General features: G+C 39.5%; 1 protein-coding gene across 1 annotated transcript in view; it reads right to left on the reverse strand.

Moving 5' to 3' along the window:
• CDH8 (cadherin 8) overlaps positions 1–21,977 on the reverse strand; it is a 521,626-nt gene that overhangs the window by 488,035 nt on the left and 11,614 nt on the right. The window contains exon 2 of the mRNA XM_077288387.1: positions 19,220–19,665. Within this exon, the coding sequence (XP_077144502.1) occupies positions 19,220–19,504 (285 nt within the window). The 5' untranslated portion in view covers positions 19,505–19,665. The remainder of the gene's footprint in view (positions 1–19,219; positions 19,666–21,977) is intronic.

Genomic DNA, 21,977 nt, shown 5'->3' on the forward strand with positions numbered 1-21,977 from the left:
ACATTGACTGTTAGGATTGCTACTTCCAATGGGTGGCACTGGAGTTCTTGTTACTAGATACAGTAATTATCCCTTTATAGTATTAAGTAATGGTACCTAAAAAGAAGCTGTAACATGTGTCTGTATGAGCTACCAGAATCAAAGTCATTCATTCAATGATGTCTTTCATTGAAATGGAAAGTTACCCTGGAGATAAATGACTCTTGATTGTCTATGTCTACCCTTTCCAACCAGCATGATAATCATTTCTTTTGCTTACAAAGATGAAAATAATGTACTAGAACATCATATAATCAGCCAAATATTTCAAGGCTAGATTTAATAGCAACATTATCAATATCAGGGTGCATAGAACATAAGAGTAATCAAAACAAGATAAACAAATGAAGTAATTAAGTAAGGTAAGAACAGACGGAGCCGGAAGTAATGTATGATTACACAAGGTCATTAGAAGAAGCTGGAGTGTTTAAGAAGAAACATTTATTAAGATAAGTTGTTTGATCATTTATTTCTCAAAGTTTGGAATACAATATTCCCATTAGTATGACCTTGAAGGGATCATCATATTTTTTAAATGCTGGGCGAATTTGTGTGCAATTAGTTTTATGTACACGAAGGCTCATTACAATTATGCAGCCTTTTAAAGACAAGGTGGAAAAATGGGTTCTTTAAAAGCATTGTAAATTAACTCATTTACCTACAGTCCGAGCTCTGGAATACATCAGCTGTTTCCAATTAATGTCTTAGCAAGGACCAACAATTAAAAGTTAGATTTATCATCTATATCACTATTGAAAATGGTAAAACCTATTTACGGAGAAAGCAAGAAATTAAGGAACTCATGTTAGGAAGTCGTTGATTTAATATACCAATCTTCTTGGAGATGTTTCCTCCACAGTCAAGAACAACTTTCTTCACAATCTGTATCTTAGAGCTGGGTACCCCAACTTGAGTATGCAAGAGCCACCAGAAGATCATATTTTCAGGATTTCCCTAGTATTGGCCAGAAGATAATTCCATCATTTTTGTAAAACTAAGGAAATCCTGAAGACATATCACCAGTATAATACTAATGGAACTCTGAAAATATGATCTGTTGGTGGCTCCTAAGGATTGGAGTTGGGAAACACTGTCATAGGATATGTGTAGGATATCCATCAACATAAAAGGGCTTCCATGTACAGACTTGGCCCAAGCCACTCAGCACCCAATGACAATCCAGTATTCACTTTTCAATCCCTATATCATTCCATTGCAGAGGCCCCATGGCTGTGTCAATAGAGTAGGTTCTAAACATTGGAGCAAATTGAGAAAATGCGCTCAACAAGTGGGGTCAGAACCAAGAAGTTAGAGACAGAGACAAAACCATACACCAGAGATGTATTCAGGAGGTCAAGTGTAGATGATCAGGAAAAGAAGGGAGACAGAAGAATAAACTAACATTGTATAGTCAAATCAAGACGGGTATCCAAGAGGTTAAACAGCAGAGGTATGAGAAATAATGGATTTAACCATCCTACCAGTCAGTATATTGGCCAGTAGGCAGAATCTTTACATGGGCTACCTACAACCTTATCAATATGCATGGCTTCAACACCAAGGAAGTTACTGTTCGTGTGTGTCGGGCAGCAAAAACATCATCCAAAAAGCACACCGCAGCCAATAGGTCACAACGACACTCAACATCGTAATCAGAAGAGAACTACGCGGGAATAAATAACTTTCCACCATTATATTTGTCTTCATTGTAGCATTGTGTTTATTATTTTGTTTTATTAAATGTTCTGCAGCACTTTACCAAAAGTGCCATTATTGTCCCCATTGAGGCAACCAATCTAAAGTCTTAATATAGGTAGAACATGAAAACTCCTTGCAGATGTCTTTCTTGGCGGAATTACAACTAAAGACCCAAGTGCTTGAATGAAACATTGCCAAAAACTGAACCGCCGTGCTGCCAACATTCAGAAATACCAGCAAAAACATCCAAAGGCATAAAGATAAGACAGTCTTAATAAGTATAAAAACATTTCCAAAATGTATACATCCCCCAACACTACACAGTGCTACGACAGGCAAGTGACAGAAATCCTCAGAAACAATGAAATGTTTTTATTTTTTTATGGCCAAACAGATGTAGCAAAAAAAATATCTCCAGACATTTTGACCAGCCTTAGGGTCAATCACATGCTATTTCTGAACAAGTAAAACTAGGTCAAACATCCTGTAGCTGTATATATTTATATATGAAAAACCCAATAATAGTTATAAGGCAGATGGTAAATTTGGAACACGGTGAGCTCACAGCTTCAGGACTTGAAGTTTAAAAGCTTCACGTTTACAGGAAAGAAAACATCTTTTCAGTAGTATAGAACACAAGGAAGGGAAATTCCATCCTTGTACAATAATGGTCCATGTTAGATAAGGCTGACTATTTCCGAAACTTTCATTCCCATCTATCGTTTTTGTATGCTAGGGCTTGAAATGCCCAAACACCAACCCACCAAAAAAATAAACAAGTACCCATTCCACGTTAAAAATGGAATGACATGGGATTCTTCTCTTGCTTTTATTTTATTCAATCAATGATCCAATAATTATTTATGTGCTATACAAGCAATACATAATCCGTCCGTTACACTATGATCACCTATGGTAATAAGTGACAGAGTGAACAGAATAAGCACTATTGAAACAATTTATTGAGTTACAGTCATAGAACCTTATTTATTTTCACATACAATACCCAAGTAATAATTTAAAATATCTAGTGACCTCCGATGTGAGAAACACACATGGCTAGGAACACCATTAAACACCTTTAGCCAGAGATATGTATTATTAATGTATTAGTATATAATACTTTATTCCAAGGATGATAAACATCTCATCATGTCAAATAATACTGTGCACAGCTCCATGCTATATTAAAGTGCATATGCCAATTGACGCCCCCTGAAGAAGTGTGGATGAAACGTGCGTCAGTGTGGAGGGACACGGCATCGACTCCACACAGTTTATAAGTATTATCCAGAGACTTCATGCTTGAAATCTTTAAGGCACTATCAGCAGTTATTGGTTTGCATAGGGTTTATTGCTCTCAAATTCAGGACTAACACTGGCCATTTGGGTTTGATAGTGGTCTATGATAGTTGTGGTGATATATCCCTTTTTCAATTGGCATATGCACTTTAATATAGCATGGATCTGTACACAGTATTATTTGACATGATGAGATGTTTATCATCCCTAGAATATAGTATTATCTACTAATACATAAATAATACATATATCTGGCTAAAGGTGTTTAATGGAGTTCCTAGCCATGTGTTTCTCTCACATCGGAGGTCACTAGATATTTTAAATTATCACTTGGGTATTGTATGTGAAAATAAAGTTTTTTGACTGTAACTCAATAAATTGTTTCAATTGGTGCTTATTCTGTTCAATCTGTCACCTATTACCATAGGGAATCATAGTGTAATGGACGGATTATGTATTGCTCTTAATATGTAGGATTCTCTTGACACCAATTTTCCCTAAATTCTTAGATTGGGCAGCACGGTGGCGCAGTGGTTAGCACAGCAGCCTTGCAGCGCTGGAGTCCTGGGTTCAAACCATACCAAGGACAACATCTGCAAAGAGTTTTGTATGTTCTCTCCATGTTTGCGTGGGTTTCCTCCGGGTTCTCCGGTTTCCTCCCACATTCCAAAGACATACTGATAGGGAATTTAGATTGTGAGCCCCATCAGGGACAGCAATGATAATGTGTGCAACCTGTAAAGCGCTGCGGAATTTGTTAGCGCTATATAAAAATAAAGATTATTTATTTATTTAGATTGTAAGTAAAAGGACAGCACTTTTTTTCTCCTTTCCAAAAGACCTAGTAGGGAATATAGATGTCATAGACAGGACCCAAGACAATAATGCTAAACATATCCTTCAGTTGTCACTAGTGTTGAGCGATACCGTCCGATACTTGAAAGTATCGGTATCGGAAAGTATCGGCCGATACCGGCAAAGTATCGGATCCAATCCGATACCGATACCCGATACCAATACAAGTCAATGGGACTCAAGTATCGGACGGTATTCCTGATGGTTCCCAGGGTCTGAAGGAGAGGAAACTCTCCTTCAGGCCCTGGGAACCATATTTATGTGTAAAAGAAAGAATTAAAATAAAAAATATCGCTATACTCACCTGTCCGACGCAGCCGGGACCTCAGCGAGGGAACCGGCAGCGTTGTTTGTTTAAAATTCGCGCTTTTACTTGGTTACGTGAGGTCCCGGCTTGTGATTGGTCAGGGCGGCCATGTTGCCGGGACGCGGACCAATCACAGCAAGCCGTGACGAAATTACGTCACGGCTTGCTGTGATTGGTCCGCGTCCCGGCAACATGACCGCCATTAACCAATCACAAGCCGTGACGTCACGGGAGGCTGGACATGCGCGTATTTTGAAAAGCGCGCGTGTCCAGCCTCCAGTGACGTCCCGGCTTATGATTGGTCACGGCGCCATGTTGCCGGGACGCGGACCAATCACAGCAAGCCGTGACGAAATTACGTCACGGCTTGCTGTGATTGGTCCGCGTCCCGGCAACATGGCCGCCATTAACCAATCACAAGCCATGACGTCACGGGAGGCTGGACACGCGCGCTTTTCAAAATACGCGCATGTCCAGCCTCCCGTGACGTCCCGGCTTGTGATTGGTTAATGGCGGCCATGTTGCCGGGACGTTACTGGAGGCTGGATACGCGCGCTTTTCAAAATACGCGCATGTCCAGCCTCCCGTGACGTCACGGCTTGTGATTGGTTAATGGCGGCCATGTTGCCGGGACGTCACTGGAGGCTGGATACGCGCGCTTTTCAAAATACGCGCATGTCCAGCCTCCCGTGACGTCCCGGCTTGTGATTGGTTAATGGCGGCCATGTTGCCGGGACGTCACTGGAGGCTGGATACGCGCGCTTTTCAAAATACGCGCATGTCCAGCCTCCCGTGACGTCACGGCTTGTGATTGGTTAATGGCGGCCATGTTGCCGGGACGTCACTGGAGGCTGGATACGCGCGCTTTTCAAAATACGCGCATGTCCAGCCTCCCGTGACGTCACGGCTTGTGATTGGTTAATGGCGGCCATGTTGCCGGGACGCGGACCAATCATAGCAAGCCGTGACGTAATTTCGTCACGGCTTGCTGTGATTGGTCCGCGTCCCGGCAACATGGCCGCCCTGACCAATCACAAGCCGGGACTTCACGTAACCAAGTAAAAGCGCGAAATTTAAACAAACAACGCTGCCGGTTCCCTCGCTGAGATCCCGGCTGCGTCGGACAGGTGAGTATAGCGATATTTTTTATTTTAATTCTCTTTTTTACACATTATTACATTAATGTTGTTGCGATACCCGATACCCGATACCACAAAAGTATCGGATCTCGGTATCGGAAATTCCGATACAGCAAGTATCGGCCGATACCCGATACTTGCAGTATCGGAATGCTCAACACTAGTTGTCACTCAACAAAACTAAATGACCAATTGCAACTTTCTACACCAAAACGGGTTGCTTCCTGAGGATTCCAAAGCCCAGTCTATATCTACTATTAAAAAGACAGACCTTATATACTTTGGGGGAAATAATTGGGCCCTCAGAACTCTCACTCTTGTATTGGATTTCCAACTTTTGTGGATTTGGAAACTGTCTAAATAGGCATACCGATCATAGAAAGTTAAATAAAATAATACCTTGATATTTGCAATGTCTTATTCCAGAGGAATCCACTTTTTTTAACACGTAAATGAACTGCTAAGATCTATGGGCTGGACATGGATCTACCTGAAAATCAGCTTCCAGAACTTATTTTAAGTGAAAGTGGGAGTTGCCAGAAAGCACTGTCAATCTTTACATGTCTCACACTGATAACTCCCTATTTTATTTATTATAAGCTCTCAAGGCAGATACTCAGAGAGATCTATGTCCAGTCCATAGATCTTAACAGCTCATTTTCATATTAAGAAAAGCGTGGATTTCTCTGAAATAAGCTATCAGATCACAGATATCAAGGTATTATTTTATTCAACTTTCCAAGACTTAAAAGGATGCAGTAAAACAGCCAATGTATGATTCATGCGAATCGTGGCTCGGATAGCATGAATCTCATGTCAGATTCAATTTAAACTTTAAGTTGGATCAAGCCTCCTAAGCCATCTATACAGCCTTGTAAGTTGGCCGATGACTGCGTATCTCAAGGCAGGTCAACCCGTCAGTTTCTCCTCACCCTACTTTCTTAAACTTTCTCTGTCTAAACACACATATAGACCTGTTAGTCTCAAATAGTGGGGCGGAAAGAAGATTCTTAGGACCTACTTCAGACTAGTAATTCAAGATGATAAAAAAATGACAGTGTTGGCCCCCTTAAAAATAGTCTGGGTGAAATGGTGGATGAGGATGAGGAAAAAGCCAATATGCTAAATGACTTTTTTTCATCAGTATTTACAAAAGAAAATCCCATGGCAGACAAAATGACTAGTGATATAAATTCCCAATTAAATGTCACCTGCTTAACCCAGCAGGAAGTACGTCAGCGTCTAAAAATCACTAAAATTGACAAATTTCCAGGCCCGGATGGGATACACCCCGAGTACTGCAGGATCTAAGTACAGTCATTGATAGACCATTATTTTTAATCTTTAAAGACTCCATAATAACAGGGTCTGTACCACAGGACTGGCGTATAGCAAATGTGGTGCCAATATTCAAAAAGGGGACAAAAACTGAACTCGGTAATTATAGGCCAGTAAGCTTAACCTCTACTGTGGGTAAAATCCAGGAGGGCTTTCTAAGGGATGCTATACTGGAGTAGCTGAAGAGGAATAACCTCATGACCCAGTATCAGCGCGGGTTTACTAGGGACCGTTCATGTCAGACTAATTTGATCAGCTTCTATGAAGAGGTAAGTTCCGGACTGGACCAAGGGAGCCTAGTGGACACAGTGTGTATGGAATTTTCAAAAGCTTTTGATACGGTGTCACACAAAAGGTTGTTACATAAAATGATAATAATGGGGATAGGGGAAAATATGTGTAAGTGGATTGAGAGCTGGCTCAGGGATAGGAAACAAAGGTTGGTTATTAATGGAGCACACTCGGACTGAGTCGCGGTTAGCAGTGGGGTACCACAGGGGTCAGTATTGGGCCCTCTTCTTTTTAACATATTTATTAATGACCTTGTAGGGGGCATTCAGAGTAGAATTTCAATATTTGCAGATGACACTAAACTCTGCAGGGTAATCAATACAGGGGAGGACAATTTTATATTACAGGATGATTTATGTAAACTAGAAGCTTGGGCTGATAAATGGCAAATGAGCTTTAATGGGGATAAATGTAAGGTCATGCACTTGGGTAGAAGTGATAAGATGTATAACTATGTGCTTAATTCTAAAACTCTGGGCAAAACCGTCAATGAAAAAGACCTGGGTGTATGGGTGGATGACAAACTCATATTCAGTGGCCAATGTCAGGCAGCTGCTACAAAGACAAATAAAATAACGGGATGCATTAAAAGAGGCATAGATGCTCATGAGGAGAACATAATTTTACCTCTATACAAGTCACTAGTTCGGCCACACTTAGAATACTGTGCACAGTTCTGGTCTCCGGTGTATAAGAAAGACATAGCTGAACTAGAGCGGGTGCAGAGAAGAGCGACCAAGGTTATTAGAGGACTGGGGGGTCTGCAATACCAAGATAGGTTATTACACTTGGGGCTGTTTAGTTTGGAAAAACGAAGGCTAAGGGGTGATCTTATGTTAATGTATAAATATATGAGGGGACAGTACAAAGACCTTTCTGATGATCTTTTTAATCATAGACCGGTGACAGTGACAAGGGGGCATCCTCTACATCTGGAGGAAAGAAGGTTTAAGCATAATAACAGACTCGGATTCTTTACTGTAAGAGCAGTGAGACTATGGAACTCTCTGCCGTATGATGTTGTAATGAGTGATTCATTACTTAAATTTAAGAGAGGACTGGATACCTTTCTGGAAAAGTATAATGTTAAAGGGTATATACACTAGATTCCTTGATAGGGCGTTGATCCAGGGAACTAGTCTGACTGCCGTATGTGGAGTTGGGAAGGAATTGTTTTCCCCAAGGTGAAGCTTACTCTTTGCCACATGGGTTTTTTTGCCTTCCTCTGGATCAACATGTTAGGGCATGTTTGGTTAGGCTATGGGTTGAACTAGATGGACTTAAAGTCTTCCTTCAACCTTAATAACTATGTAACTATGTAACTATGTAAGATGAATTAATTCAAGATGAATGTTTCAGGTAGCATAAATCTACTGTTGGTGGGCGTACATTTCCAATAACTGTCATTCAGCAGCTATTCCTTCCAACCTTCCCATAGACATGCACTCAATGCATATTCTCAGTGGGGAGATGGGTTATTATGTTGCTGATGGACATCTCATCTCTTTTGAGAAGATTGTATTGGCCATGTTAAAATGTCTGTGCCTGATCTGATTTTTCTTTTTCCTCCACAAGTTGACAAAACACAAAATAAGAATTAGATGGCCAAATTGTTTTGCCAAAATTGTTAATTTCGGTTTTGCCAACTTTTGGTCTTTGTGCAGCCTTTGGGACCCATTCCATATATTTATTGGGTTCATGGATATGGAGTACAAATTTTTGACAGTGAGGGTGATCAATGAGTGGAACAGGCGGACACGAGAGGTGATGAGTTCTCCTTCAATGGAAGTCTTCAAACAGATGCTGGACAGACATCTGTCTGAGGTGGTTTAGTGACTCCTGCATTGAGCAGGGGGTTAAACACGATGAGCCTGGAGGTTTTTTCCAACTCTAACATTATATGATTCTATCAAATATTCTACTTTTACTAATACTCAAAAATTGCATCTAGTCTGACTATAGATGGAGAATCATTGAGAAAATAAATCAAATATATCAGCTGATGGCAGCTAGCAAAGAACAATGTTGTGTTCTATGTACCTTAACCTTTTATAGATATCAATGAGATGTAATTTCAAGTGTTTTCTTTTCTCAGAACAGATTGCCTGCATGTTCTTTCCCTGCCTGGTGATATAAAAAGATATTCCTGCATCAGCATCGAGGGAACAAGCCTTTGTCGAAATTTTGCCAAACCAAAAAAATCAAAACACTTTAAATATTTACAATATCCAAGGAACCTGCTGGGTTCTTCTTCCGACAGCAGCGCAAGCTCAAAATAATGTTATAGGTGTATAAAACCGCCTGCTCTTCTAGGTCGCTGTAATTAATAAATGCTATCCCTTTCGCTAGAACAAAATACAGCTCTCATAAAATTGTCAAGTTTAACGAGCACCACGTTGGATGACCGCCTTTGTATTTTTTTCCCGAAGACCAAAATCTTCTTGTGATGTCTTCTGAACATCTGGTTTTATTACAGGATATCATTATGTCTTGTTCCGTGTATAAATTCATTGAGTGATTTCATTTTATCCAGGAGTCTTCATTTTTCTATTCAGCCTATGGCTTCATTAACATTTCTCTGAATTAAGGCCTCCTTCAGTACATTACAGCACGAGCTCTCAGTTATAGATAGCTGAGCCAGTCTTTAATAAGGCAAAACTCACACTGAAAGTCTAATTTCCGGTATCCTTATTTTCATAGTGTTTCATATTTATGATAATATTTTTCTTATGGCTTTTTTGCCTCCTTACAGTGCAGAAGCCAAAATAACTGAATAGTAATACCGGCTCAAATTATATTCATGTGCCTATTAGGGTGGAAGCTGGAGGTTTCTACATGGACTAAATGACTGCTGTATTCATATGTGATTTCCATTCAATGTTACTATATGGTAAATGAGATAATTCATTACAATATAAATTTGGCTTACTTTAAAAAATAAATTCTCCAACAAAATATAAGTTTCTAAAAATGGTAAGGTTTTAATACTGGAGACAGGTTAGGACCGTTCCGATGGGTCACCTTGTCGTGGTGGGATGGATTTTATGCTTTTTAAAAAAAAATCAAAATAGCATTAACGTAGTACCCTATGTCATGTACAGTACATGCACTATTACCATTTACTGATTCACTTGCAGTAGGGTATATGCCCATTTTTTATTTTCATTTTTTGTTGGGTTTCGTTTTTTAAATAGCCACCGTGTGAACGTGCTCTTACACTTTACACGTATACCAGCTTATAGTTCAGCTCAGTTTTCGGTTTTGTGTGAAAAATACAATTAAAATGGCAGCCAAAACTAAAGAAAGGTCTGATTTCAATCATTATAAACTTGCATAAACTTGAGTTGCACTAGCAAAAAAATTTTATAGACAAGGGTGGAGCCATTTTTAATCTAAACCCTTTTTTTCTATCCTCAGAAAAATTCCTTTAAAGAGAATTTATCCCTGTGTCAAAAGTGGCTTGTTTTTGCTCTTATGTTTTCCCCACTGGTCCACTGAGTATTCTTTTTTGATTGTTTTGTTAATTCCAACAAATGGTTGCAGAGATATGAGCTTTTTTATTTAGCACCTCTTTTTATGGTCCTTACTAAGGGGGAGTGGCTTGCAAAGTAGTCTAAAGACACGCCCCCAGAGGAAACTGTATGCCACACCCTCTTGAAAATAGACAATAAACTTACACTAAGTAAAAAGGTTCATATCTCTGGAACCGTATGCTGGATTTCTAAAAAACAAAAAGTGGAATACTCAGGAGAGCAAAGGGAGTACAATAAGAGAAAAAACTGGACACTAAGACTTTTCATGCTCTTTAAAGTTCATCATCAGTAATAGTATGCCTGTGACTAGTCACTGTCTCTTTGTCTACCAAATAGTTTATGTGTTGGAGTAACAGTCTGGTCTCCAGAGCTGCTCTTACTTGAGATGGCTAAGTGCTATCATGATTAGGTGGTCTGGGCTTTTGGAGGATTGTAATCACTCAATAGAAACAAATCATGAAAATATACAAATGCATTGGAATACATTTTGTGCATTTTTCTCGTATATTCAGTGCTCTGTGTCTCTTTTATCAACTTGAATTGATACTAAAAGGACAACAAGATACCCACAATAAGGTATAAGCTTTCAACTTGTAGATATGTTTACTCAAAAATGGACTTAAATTTGAGGAAAAATTTAATTTTCAAGTATTTAATCACTTTGTGACATTGAGATAGTGAAATCATTCAAGTGCTGTTTGAGTAATTCATATCCATGTTGGTTCTCCTGCTCTCTTAATTGCTCTGGATAAGGGTACTAAATGGGACCCTCTGCATTAAATTAACCCTTTAGGGAATATATTGATCATGTTTTACTGAAAACTATTCCGGTAAAAAAAAAAATATATCATCAATCATAAAAGAGTTAATATGCATCCTTTACATTCCTAAATGCAGCATAGAAATTGGCTGTAAAATCCGCAACACATTTCATAGATTCCTTTTAGACGGCACATGTAGCCTGAATGCTTGGGGCTTACTGATAGTTTTGTAGCTGACACCTCTAGTGGCAGCATTGGATATTACAGCTGCTTATGCCTTGTACTTTGGAGCAAATTACAGGTTTGCAGCCTGGTACTTTGTATATACTGAAACCATGACTATCCTAGCAATGAACATACTACACAAATAGCATCATTCATTACAAGCAGAAGATGAAGAGGGAAGCGGAAGAGAATAAGGAGAAATACAGCATTCTTTGTAATAGTCATTGAGTTACATTATAGTATACTTGTACGTCACATAACCTCAGATATGGCCAATATGCAATTACACTGTCCTAATGCATTATATCCAGTGCAAACACTCTATTCGCCATTTATAAAAGTGATGGTAATGCGTTTCATTGACAACATAGGTTCATTCTAAAGATAAAAACGGAATGGAACCATTACTCGCATTAAGATATCGAACAGAACAGAAATATACAGTAAAAGGTTTCAAAGATAAGCAACCAGTGCACAAATATCACAGAGGGTACTCCTCTTGGCTGCTGCCTACAGTCGTATGCGACCACACCAGTATTGTGGTTCTTTCATCGAACATCACAGTTTACATTGTGACGGCAGGTCAAGTGATAGTGACGGGCAACAGCTGGCTTCCACAATGTTATCACTAAGATGGGAAGTATGGGAAGGAGTGATTGAACACCCAAAAATGTGAGAACATTAGTTTGGGCTTGCAGTTAATAGATCTGTCCTCTTTACTTGATAAAGGGACTTTCAAACCCTGAACGCGTTGCAACTAGAGACTTATCGAAAAACGCTATGACACTATGATTTCCACTGCATTTTACTTCATCTGTGCTCATATTTATGACCACACAGTTTGGGGTGTTGAATCACTCCTGGGCTTGGAGTAAATGGATTTGTCCCATTTCCATGATAAAGGGGCTTCTAATGCCGAAACGCATTTTAACGAGAGACTTATTGAAAAATGATAATTTTCATCAGAGGCACTATAGTTTCCATGGGATTTAACTAAAATGTGTGTCTTCAATCACAAATGACCATTTCCAGGATTAACTTGGCAGAAATAGTGTCACTTCTCCCATGGGAGCTGCTCTTGCAATGTCTGCTTCTGTCATGAGACGCCGCTGTATTTATTCAGTAGGCAACACTAATGACGGTACAGACATTGGGACTAGAAGCTCTAGGTAGCTCAGTGTCTGTCTATCCACTGAGATTAGTGTGGTTGGGACCTGTAGTGTTGTCCAATCTTAAAGTATGGGTCTGTATTCTGTACTGCTGGAGTAAGCAGCTCCCTGCTTTGAATAATGGGACAGCACCATGCCCTACTAATACTCCTAGCTTACTGCTGGTAGCTGTCAGATATAGTTATCGCTTCCTCTGTTTTTTTGTCTCTTCTCAGCTCCTGTATTGACTACAGGTTTATTGTTCTGAACTACGCTGTTTATATTTTGTGTCTTGACTGCGCTCTTGATTCTGATCTGGCTACCTTACCACTCCTGCCAGCCTGCACCACCGGTCAGTAGCTTGTCCATGGCTAAAACCTAGGTTCCCCTGTGCAAGTCCAGATCCTCGTATAGGGGTTAAATTGAGATGGCTAGGGCAATTACTGGGTACTGGAAAACGTTGATGCTAGCACGAAGCCTATCCACTGTAGGCATTTTTAGAGCTGCTGTCAGAGCCTAATAGATGAGGAACAATGACATTGGCATCATTTTTTTTTTGGTTTGATGCCTTCATTGGAGTTGTGCACATCATAGCATAACCTCATAAGGTGAGTTTCTGTGACCTTGATCTGACAGACGATTGATCCTCTTCACTTACTAATCCTATGTACATAATTTCTCTGGTTTATTTGACATGACGCGAATGTTGATCAACCAAGGTCATAAAGTCACCATAACAGACAGTGGTTAGCTACTGCTGTCACCTTAACAGGAGTAATGATGGACATTTAAGCCTTTTTTTTGTTTGTTTCAATTAAAACTCAAATACTAACATTTCAAAATCCCAAAAAATCCCATTAAGAATTTTTTAGGGAAATGCAAAACACTGCTATCGATGAGAAGTAAAGGGATTTTGTCTCATATAGCAGTGTAGCAGTGTGAAGATTTACAACTGGGTGGGCTAAGAGAATTTATTACAAATTAATTAAAATTGTTTAGAATTTCCCAAAATTGGTCATTTTAAGCCGGCACAAAGTTTGGGCAGTCCCCTTTTGTGCGAAACCATCAAAATGGGGGCCATTTTTTCTGAATTCTGTGGGGGAAAAATAATAGAATATATTGTTACAATCATGTCTCCTTTGCCCTTCCTATAACAGGCCTGCCACCGCCACTACCTGCCCGCTCCTCCAATTGTTTCCTCTTCCTTCTTCTTCTGGCGGGTGATGCAGTTGACTAGGTTTATGCTGTTACGTGGGTGCATAATGCAGGCCAATTTTGTGATTTCCATCAATCATGACAACCTGTAGTTTGGTGATCATCATTGATGTGCTTCACCCCCACATGACATATTGGGGCTTAGTCAGTGGCACGGCAGCGCATACCAGAAGAAGAAGGAAGAGGAGCCAATCATAAGACAAGACGAGGAGTAGAAAGTGATGGCACAATTGTTATGAGGAGGACTGAGGAGAGGTGAATTTAAGAGTTTATTATTTTTTAACCACTTCTTGGCAGATTCCCCTTCCTTCCAAGTAAAATTTTGAGAGATTTGCTCAACTCTTACAACTTGCCCAACTCTCTAGTTCAACGATAAAGAATATCCACTATTATTTGCATTGAATTTTCAGAACAGATGTAGTGTCAAGAAATAGAAGACACATTGATTATTTTATAGGCATTAACCCTCAAAACGGTGCAATATAAGGCTAGGTTCACATTGCGTTAATGCAGCCCGTTCAACACATGCATTAAACGGACTGCGTTAACGCAAGTGCCGACTTGCCATCGCGCTAGCACAGATAAAGCTAGCAGATGCTCTATCTGTGCTAGCGGTGACAGACTCGGAAACACCAAAGCCCGCGTCCGAGGATCTGCCACTCAATGACGGCACATAGCTAGCGCACGCCCATTATGGCCGTGCGCTAGCGATGCGCCCGAAATAGAGCTCAATGGCAGCGTTAACAGACTGCGTTACACCGCATTATGCCGCGGTGTTACGCAGTCCATGTAACGGACTGCCAGAATGCAATGTGAACCTAGCCTAAGAAGCTCATTTTATTATCTTCTATTTGAAAAGAAAAAAAATTAACAGAATAGTAGCAACTTCATTTTAGATGATATTTTGTTAGACAATCGTATAGCTCTGGGGTATTATCCTTCAATGTATAAGCGCAATTAGCAATAAATCTGATTGCAAACATTCTAAATAGTATCTACTTCTATAGTATTTCAGGGATAAATGAAAGGGGAATTATAGTTTCTGCAAATACCGAGAGTAGTAATTATCTGAACACAGTACAATATGGGCATATGAATAGTAACATGAAGTGTCGCTGTCCATGGTGCTGAATTTCCCATTCTACCTCTCACATCTCACATTGTCTCACTCATCATTGAAAGCTATTCTTATACAGCCCTGATTATATACAATAGATGTTGACTCTAGTGTTGGAGAAGAAGATGTTATATGACTAGCACGTAAGATGTGATGAAACAGACATGAAGTGTTGGCTCTTTTGGACACTTTTATCTATCAGGAGTAGATATAACTATGGAGAGTTTACCTTTTCGCTTAGTACATAGCAATACACATGGTCAGGGTATGAATTTTGGATCAATAATATACCGCATCAGAATATGAATGGAAGATTACTTCTAACTATGAGCATTAGTATTGATCGAACAGCTTCAGCTAAGCATTTACCAGAATAGCTATAGTTAGTGTTGAGCGATACCTTCCAATATGCAAAGGTATCGGTATCGGATAGGATTGGCCGATATCCAAAAAATATCGGATATCGCCGATACCAATACCCGATACCAATGCATATCAATGGGACACAAAATATCGGAATGGTTCCCAGGGTCTGAAGGAGAGGAAACTCTCCTTCAGGCCCTGGGATCCATATAAATGTATAAAATAAAGAATAAAAAATATTGATATACTCACTCCTCTGACGGCCCCGGCTCTCACCGGTCCAAGCGTCTGCCTCCGTTCCTAAGAATGCAGAGTGAAGGACCTTCCATGACGTCGCGGCTTGTGATTGGTCGCGTGACCACTCATGTGACCGGTCACGCGACCAATCACAAGCCGCGACGTCATCGAAGGTCATTCACTCCCTGCATTCTTAGGAACGGAGGCACCGCTAAGCGCCAGGGTCTGCCGGTGGGGAGAGTATATCAATATTTTTTATTTTTATTATTTATTTTTTACATGAATATGGATCCCAGGGCCTGAAGGAGAGTCTCCTCTCCTCCAGACCCTGGGAACCATACGCACCGCACACTTCCGATTCCGTTTTCCGATATCACAAAAATCTCGGAACTCGGTATCGGAATTCCGATACAGCAAATATCGGCCGATACCCGATATTTGCAGTATCGGAATGCTCAACACTAGCTATAGTGCTTACCGAATAGCTGCATCGGGAACCTGGTTACCTGGAGCACTTCCAATAATCAGCTGTTCAGCGCCGCAGCTGCATATCTCATGCCAGCACAGTGTGGCGTCAGAGTCAGCGCATACCTCACTAAGGTGCAATTTTAGTGAAGACACTGCGTGAGTGAATTTGCAGACACAGTGTCTTCAATAAAATGGCACCGGATATTGCATGCGCTGACTTCAGCACCATTTTATTGAATAATTGTACCCTAACGTCAACATAGCAGTGCACACGTATTGGCCATCACCAATATCCCAATGGCCAGTGCATTGCTGCTATCTTGACTTTGTAGGTACATTACTTCAATAAAATGGTGCTGAAGTCAGCGTGTGCGCATACCACAATCTTTGGTGCTATTTTTATTGAAAACACTGTATAAATGTAACACTAAAAGTGCTCGCCACCGGGCTTTATGTTAGGCACCAGGATAGATCCCAAGCCTTATCTGCCTCTGCAGTCTCCCATTCAGTTTCAGCCACTGTGGGTGCTGCTTAGCATAGACATCGGTCTAAGCATTTTGCACAGGCTCATGGTGTTTGCTTGGTTACTGCTGGCTCTCTAGCCAAGTCTATAGTAATCAGCGATAGGCAGTGACAACCTGACGCTCTGGAGTCTATGTCCAGAAATCATCTTACTGAGCATGTCTGTGATGTGGCATCTTCCTATTGGTGGACAGACGTCAGCTGCTCTGGTGATGTGGAAGCTCTGGATTGGTCCACGGGCAAGGTCCTGTCCTACTGGACATGAGCCTAGTGTATAAAAGGCTTTCAGAGGTGCACATCAGTGCCCAAGTATCATTTATGTGTGACAGTTGCCAGTGGATACTCTACCACTCTGTATGCACGCGTTGCGTGTCTGTCTAGCCTTGGGACTGTACACGCAGGCAGCTAGAATCAGTGGGGGAAATTAGCTGTTGGCTTAGCATCTGCTACCTACATGTGTGCGGTTAGCACAGTAGAGTTCCAGAGCAATCTCAACCCTAGTCAGGGTATTATACTGAGCATCTCTTTCATTTCTGTGTGCGAGTGACACAGCTCTGTTGCAGAGCTTCTCTTTCATTTCTGTGTGCAATTGACACAGCTCAGTTGCAGAGCAGCTCTTTCGTTTCTGTGTGTGAGTGACAAAGCTCAGTTGCAGAGCTTCTCTTTGGCTTCTGCGTGCAAGTGACACAGCTCAATTGGAGCAGCTCTTTGTTTCTGTGTGCAAGTGACGCAGCTCTGTTGCAGAGCTTCTCTTTCATTTCTGTGTGCAAGTGACACAGCTCAGTTGCAGAGCAGCTCTTTCATTTCTGTGTGTGAGTGACACAGCTCAGTTGCAGAGCATATCTTTCATTTCTGTGTGTGAGTGACACAGCTCAGTTGCAGAGCTTCTCTTTGGCTTCTGTGTGCAAGTGACCCAGCTCAATTGGAGCAGCTCTTTCTTTGTGTGCAAGTGACACAGCTCTGTTGCAGAGCTTCTCTTTGGTTTCTGTGCGTGAGTGACATGGTTCTGTTGCAGTGTGAGGTCAGTGCTTGTTCAGTGACGTTTAACTGGACAAAGCACTTAGTACTCATTTGTGCTGTTCCCCTCTGAGGAGTAATAGAGCTTGGAACTCAGCCTCCTGTTCACACTGAGTGGCGTTAACTCTGTGTGTACAAGCGATTGCTGGCTGTGTGTTCCGTCATTGTCCTCTAGCAGCAGTTTATCATTTCTGCATGGTGGACCCCGGGTTTGAGATTGAACTTTATTATTAATTTTATTTAGTGCAATCCGCCAACCCTTACACATATACTAATACATATATATATATATATATATATATATATATATATATATATATATATATATATATATATATATATACAAAACATGTGATATAGATGTTACAAAATATGTCTGCAAATATAGGGTCAATACCTCCTGATGTGTCTTACAAAACACTTTTATTCCCCATTAATTACCATTTCAGACCAGGACATCTCTCCTTAAACTCTCCAGTCTACCATTATTATGTTGTTCCTCCTGGAAATATGTGAATAATTGCCAACTGAGTTTTCCCACTACTTTTTTTTAAAAATCAGATTGCTACACAGTACGATCGTTCGTAATCAATGTTGACAACATCAGACTGTTGGGAGTCACCGGCTACTGACAAAGAGGAAGGCAGAACTCATTTTTTTCATTCATTTCCAAGAAGAATAATAGAGGAACAGCTAAGTTTGAAGTTCTTTGAAAATGAGCTTAAGAATTGTGATTTTATGTAGACTACAAGTATTTACTAAACGCTCAGGACCAGAATCTTCTGACATATGTTAAAGAAAGAAAACTTCTATTCCCCATTAATTACTTATTAGTTATTTTATGCAGACTGTAAATTTTTACTGAAACAGTCAGGATGGATGACAGGTCTTCTTTATCAACAGTTTAGAGAATATGTTTATTATTTTTTTTTTGTTATGACTATGAAGATATCACAATGCCAATCATACAAATCATATTATATAAAACCTTGCAGAAAATGACCATTTTTTAGTGGTACTCTGTTTAAGCAAGAAAATGACCAGTATTAACGCTTGTATTCCCAAGAATTACTCAAGAATTGTTATTTTATGCCGACTATAATTGTTTACTAAAACAGCCAGTAAAGGTGACAGGTCATATTCAACAATAGTTTAGCAAATACATTTATTATTATTATTATTATTATTATTATTATTATATACAGAAATATCAGTAATATTATCATTCTGATTAGTATACTAGTAGCAGTCGCAGAAGTAGTAGTAATAGCAGCAGCAATACTAAAAAAAATAATTACAAAAATAATAAAATAATAAATATTATTTTATTTTACATTAAATATATAATAATAGTATAACAATAATAGTATAATGGTAGCAACAAACAACTAGTAGTAATAGTAGCAATACTAAAACAATAAATAATAATTATTATTTATTTTTTTAGTATTGCTGCTACTATTACTACTACTTGTGTGTTTGCTACCATTATACTAATCATTATGATAGCATTAATAATAAATATATAGCAATAATAATAATATTTATAATAATAATGCATATTTTGGTAACTTATCAACTTGTCTCAAATATAAACTGATAGAAAAAAAATCAGTATTCAAGTGAATAAACTTTGTAACTTACCCTTCCTACTAGTATTGGTTCAGGTCCTGAAAACTCTTCCAACACGAACATTTGATTCCATACCCATCCTCTCTTGGATCTGTTTAATACTTTCTGTTCATCACTGATCCCATTAAGTTCCATGGTGGCCTCAGTTGAGAGTACATAGGATTCATTCCTGGGAGCCATGTACACATGAGGAAGAACAGCAATCCATAATATGAAGAATGGAGTCCAAGCATCCATAAACGTTTCCCCAAGTCTTTCTGGCATGATCACACAAGTGGTGGAGAATACGGGCAACATTAAGCAATTGTTCTGCTCACATCCAGATTGCAGGCATCCAATTCATCATACAGAGAGGAATATTTACTTGCAGCTGATCCGTGTGTTTATTGCTCAGTGAGCGCGAATAGTTCATATTCGAAGGACATGATGTGTCTGGAATATTGTTCATTGATGTTTTCCTTAAAATGAGGGAAGAACAAATATTGAAATGAGTGAATAAAATTTGCAATGCAGAACGTACCATGTGTTTCACAGCTAAACAGTATTTATAGACCAAATACTAACGCTGATGTATCGTACTGAGAGACACTAGAATTCCATGAAATAATGGGAAAGTTGTGTTTTTACTTAGCTTCCATAAGATAAATGCAGCAGAGATGAATTTTTCATGTAACTCTTTGTGGCCCATGATGTCAGTACAACACAGCAAATATGCCTGTAGTCCTAAGGAGCACAGTAGGCTGTGAAAAACTAATAGTTACATGGTAATTTTATGAATATCTCTGGTCCTGTCTTGCATAACACAAAATATTCATTGACTTAAGTGGGTGATGTGCAGTTCTTTACTTCCCCTGTAGTGGCACTGTAGAAAAATTTAATAGGGGTCCAGATTAGGAACAATTTGGAATCAGTTTCTTGTCAAAGGAGCCATCTAACAGGTAAAAGAGGACTTTTTTATTTACACCGATATGACACCTGAGGAAGGCTGCATGCCGCGAAACGTGTTGTGTCTTTTTAATTAAAAGGTCTATATTTTTATATATATTTTTTATTTTATTTTTCATTTTTAACTGTTCAATTTACCCTCCTTATGGTACACTGGAGGGCCTTTCCTCTGATTTTTCTACCCCATTTAATCCATTAAGAAATTGTGGGTTAATAAAGGAGGGGGTCCTTTATTCAGGCTCTTCCTATCTTAGCTCAAGAGGAGATCAGTTAGATAGAATGCCTCTCACTTTTGGGGGACCTGTCCTGTATTACATTGAAAGCTTGATTTGAATGGACAATGTGTAATTCCTTGTTTCTCCTGTGGTGGCGCTGCAGTGAAATTTAACACACACCCAAAGATAACACTTTGATCAAAGGCTCTGCTACCAAATAAGGTGAACCTATTTAAAAAAAAATTATCCCCCTTTTGTCACTTCCGCCAAATTATAGGGTTTGTCTATCTCTGGGATCTAATTTTATTTTATTTTTTCATTTAAATGCATATTTTTTGGGTTAAAAATTATTTTTCCCATTGGGTCTCCTTAAAAATGTAGCACAATTTTCCTTTTACACTAAATAATGCTGGCTGCAAAATGAGTTCACTGAGAATCTGTCAATAAGCTCGTTCTGCCAGTCTGACGAGAGCGTTGGTAATGCATTCATCTCTCTTCCTGCGCTTTACTCATCTGATTTATGACTACAGACCACATCAAAGTTGTCCGAGCAAAGAGACAAAGAGCCTGTAAAAATCAAACAGTCAACATTTTTTAATGAAACCCAATTGCAAAAAGAATTTTTAGCCACGAAATACATGCATTTATATAAAAAAAAGAAAAAGTGTACAACCCATTTAAATGTTTTTGCTAGGTGGAACATCCCAAGTCCACGTGTCCTATATTCTGGAGACCTCTAATGGAGTAGTAGAACATTACAGACGTATTCCCAACACGATGTCATCACTCTATGATTGGAGGACTCCTGTTGAATGGTAGAAGCAAGTTCTTCCAAAACAGATGGAAAATGGTGTGTGAAAGTGTTTAGATTAGTAGGGATTGTGGATATCATAACCCAACTGGTCATAATCTGCCATTACTTTTATTCATATCTCCATGTCCTCCTGAACATGATTTTAGATCCACATCTACGTCTTGAGTGCTGTCATTTTATAACTGGTGCCCACAATTTAGATGATCCATTGTCTGCTAGGATATCTTTAGGCATTGAATATATTTATTTTTAGAGTCCCGGCATCCTGTGTGGGTGACAGAGATTTAGGATGACAGAGACGTGTCTCTATATTTGTGCTTATACATCTACTGGGAATTTCCTTGAATGATTGTGACATGAGGTAGAAAATTCCTTAATCTGTTTTCTCTTCTAACCCAAAACTCATTGGTTCATCCATTTGCTTTACTGATCAAAATTAAGCTTTAAAAGTTTTTGAGACAAAATTGAGATTTTAAGGAGACCTTCCACCTATTGCTTCTACACTGAGAGATAAAGATTTCACATTGAAAGGGATGCACACTGCAGACTATGGGTATGAGCGTAACTTTAGGGTAAAAGCAGAAATAATGTTAAAGAACTTTATAAAGTGGTATGTGGTTTAAAATTTATTGGTCAAACTTAGAGATTGTGCGAACTGGTTGCTAGGATGCGGTCTAGTGGCTGAGTCAAAATTTGGTGACTTCTGGATAGAAGCCCAGCAAACCTACTGGTACCTGACGGCATCCCGAGTCTGGAGCAATTAATAGGCAAGCCGCATTAAAGTCTAGCGTAAAGA

This window comes from Ranitomeya variabilis, chromosome 2, assembly GCF_051348905.1.
Source record: "Ranitomeya variabilis isolate aRanVar5 chromosome 2, aRanVar5.hap1, whole genome shotgun sequence".
NCBI classification, from domain to species: domain Eukaryota; kingdom Metazoa; phylum Chordata; class Amphibia; order Anura; family Dendrobatidae; genus Ranitomeya; species Ranitomeya variabilis.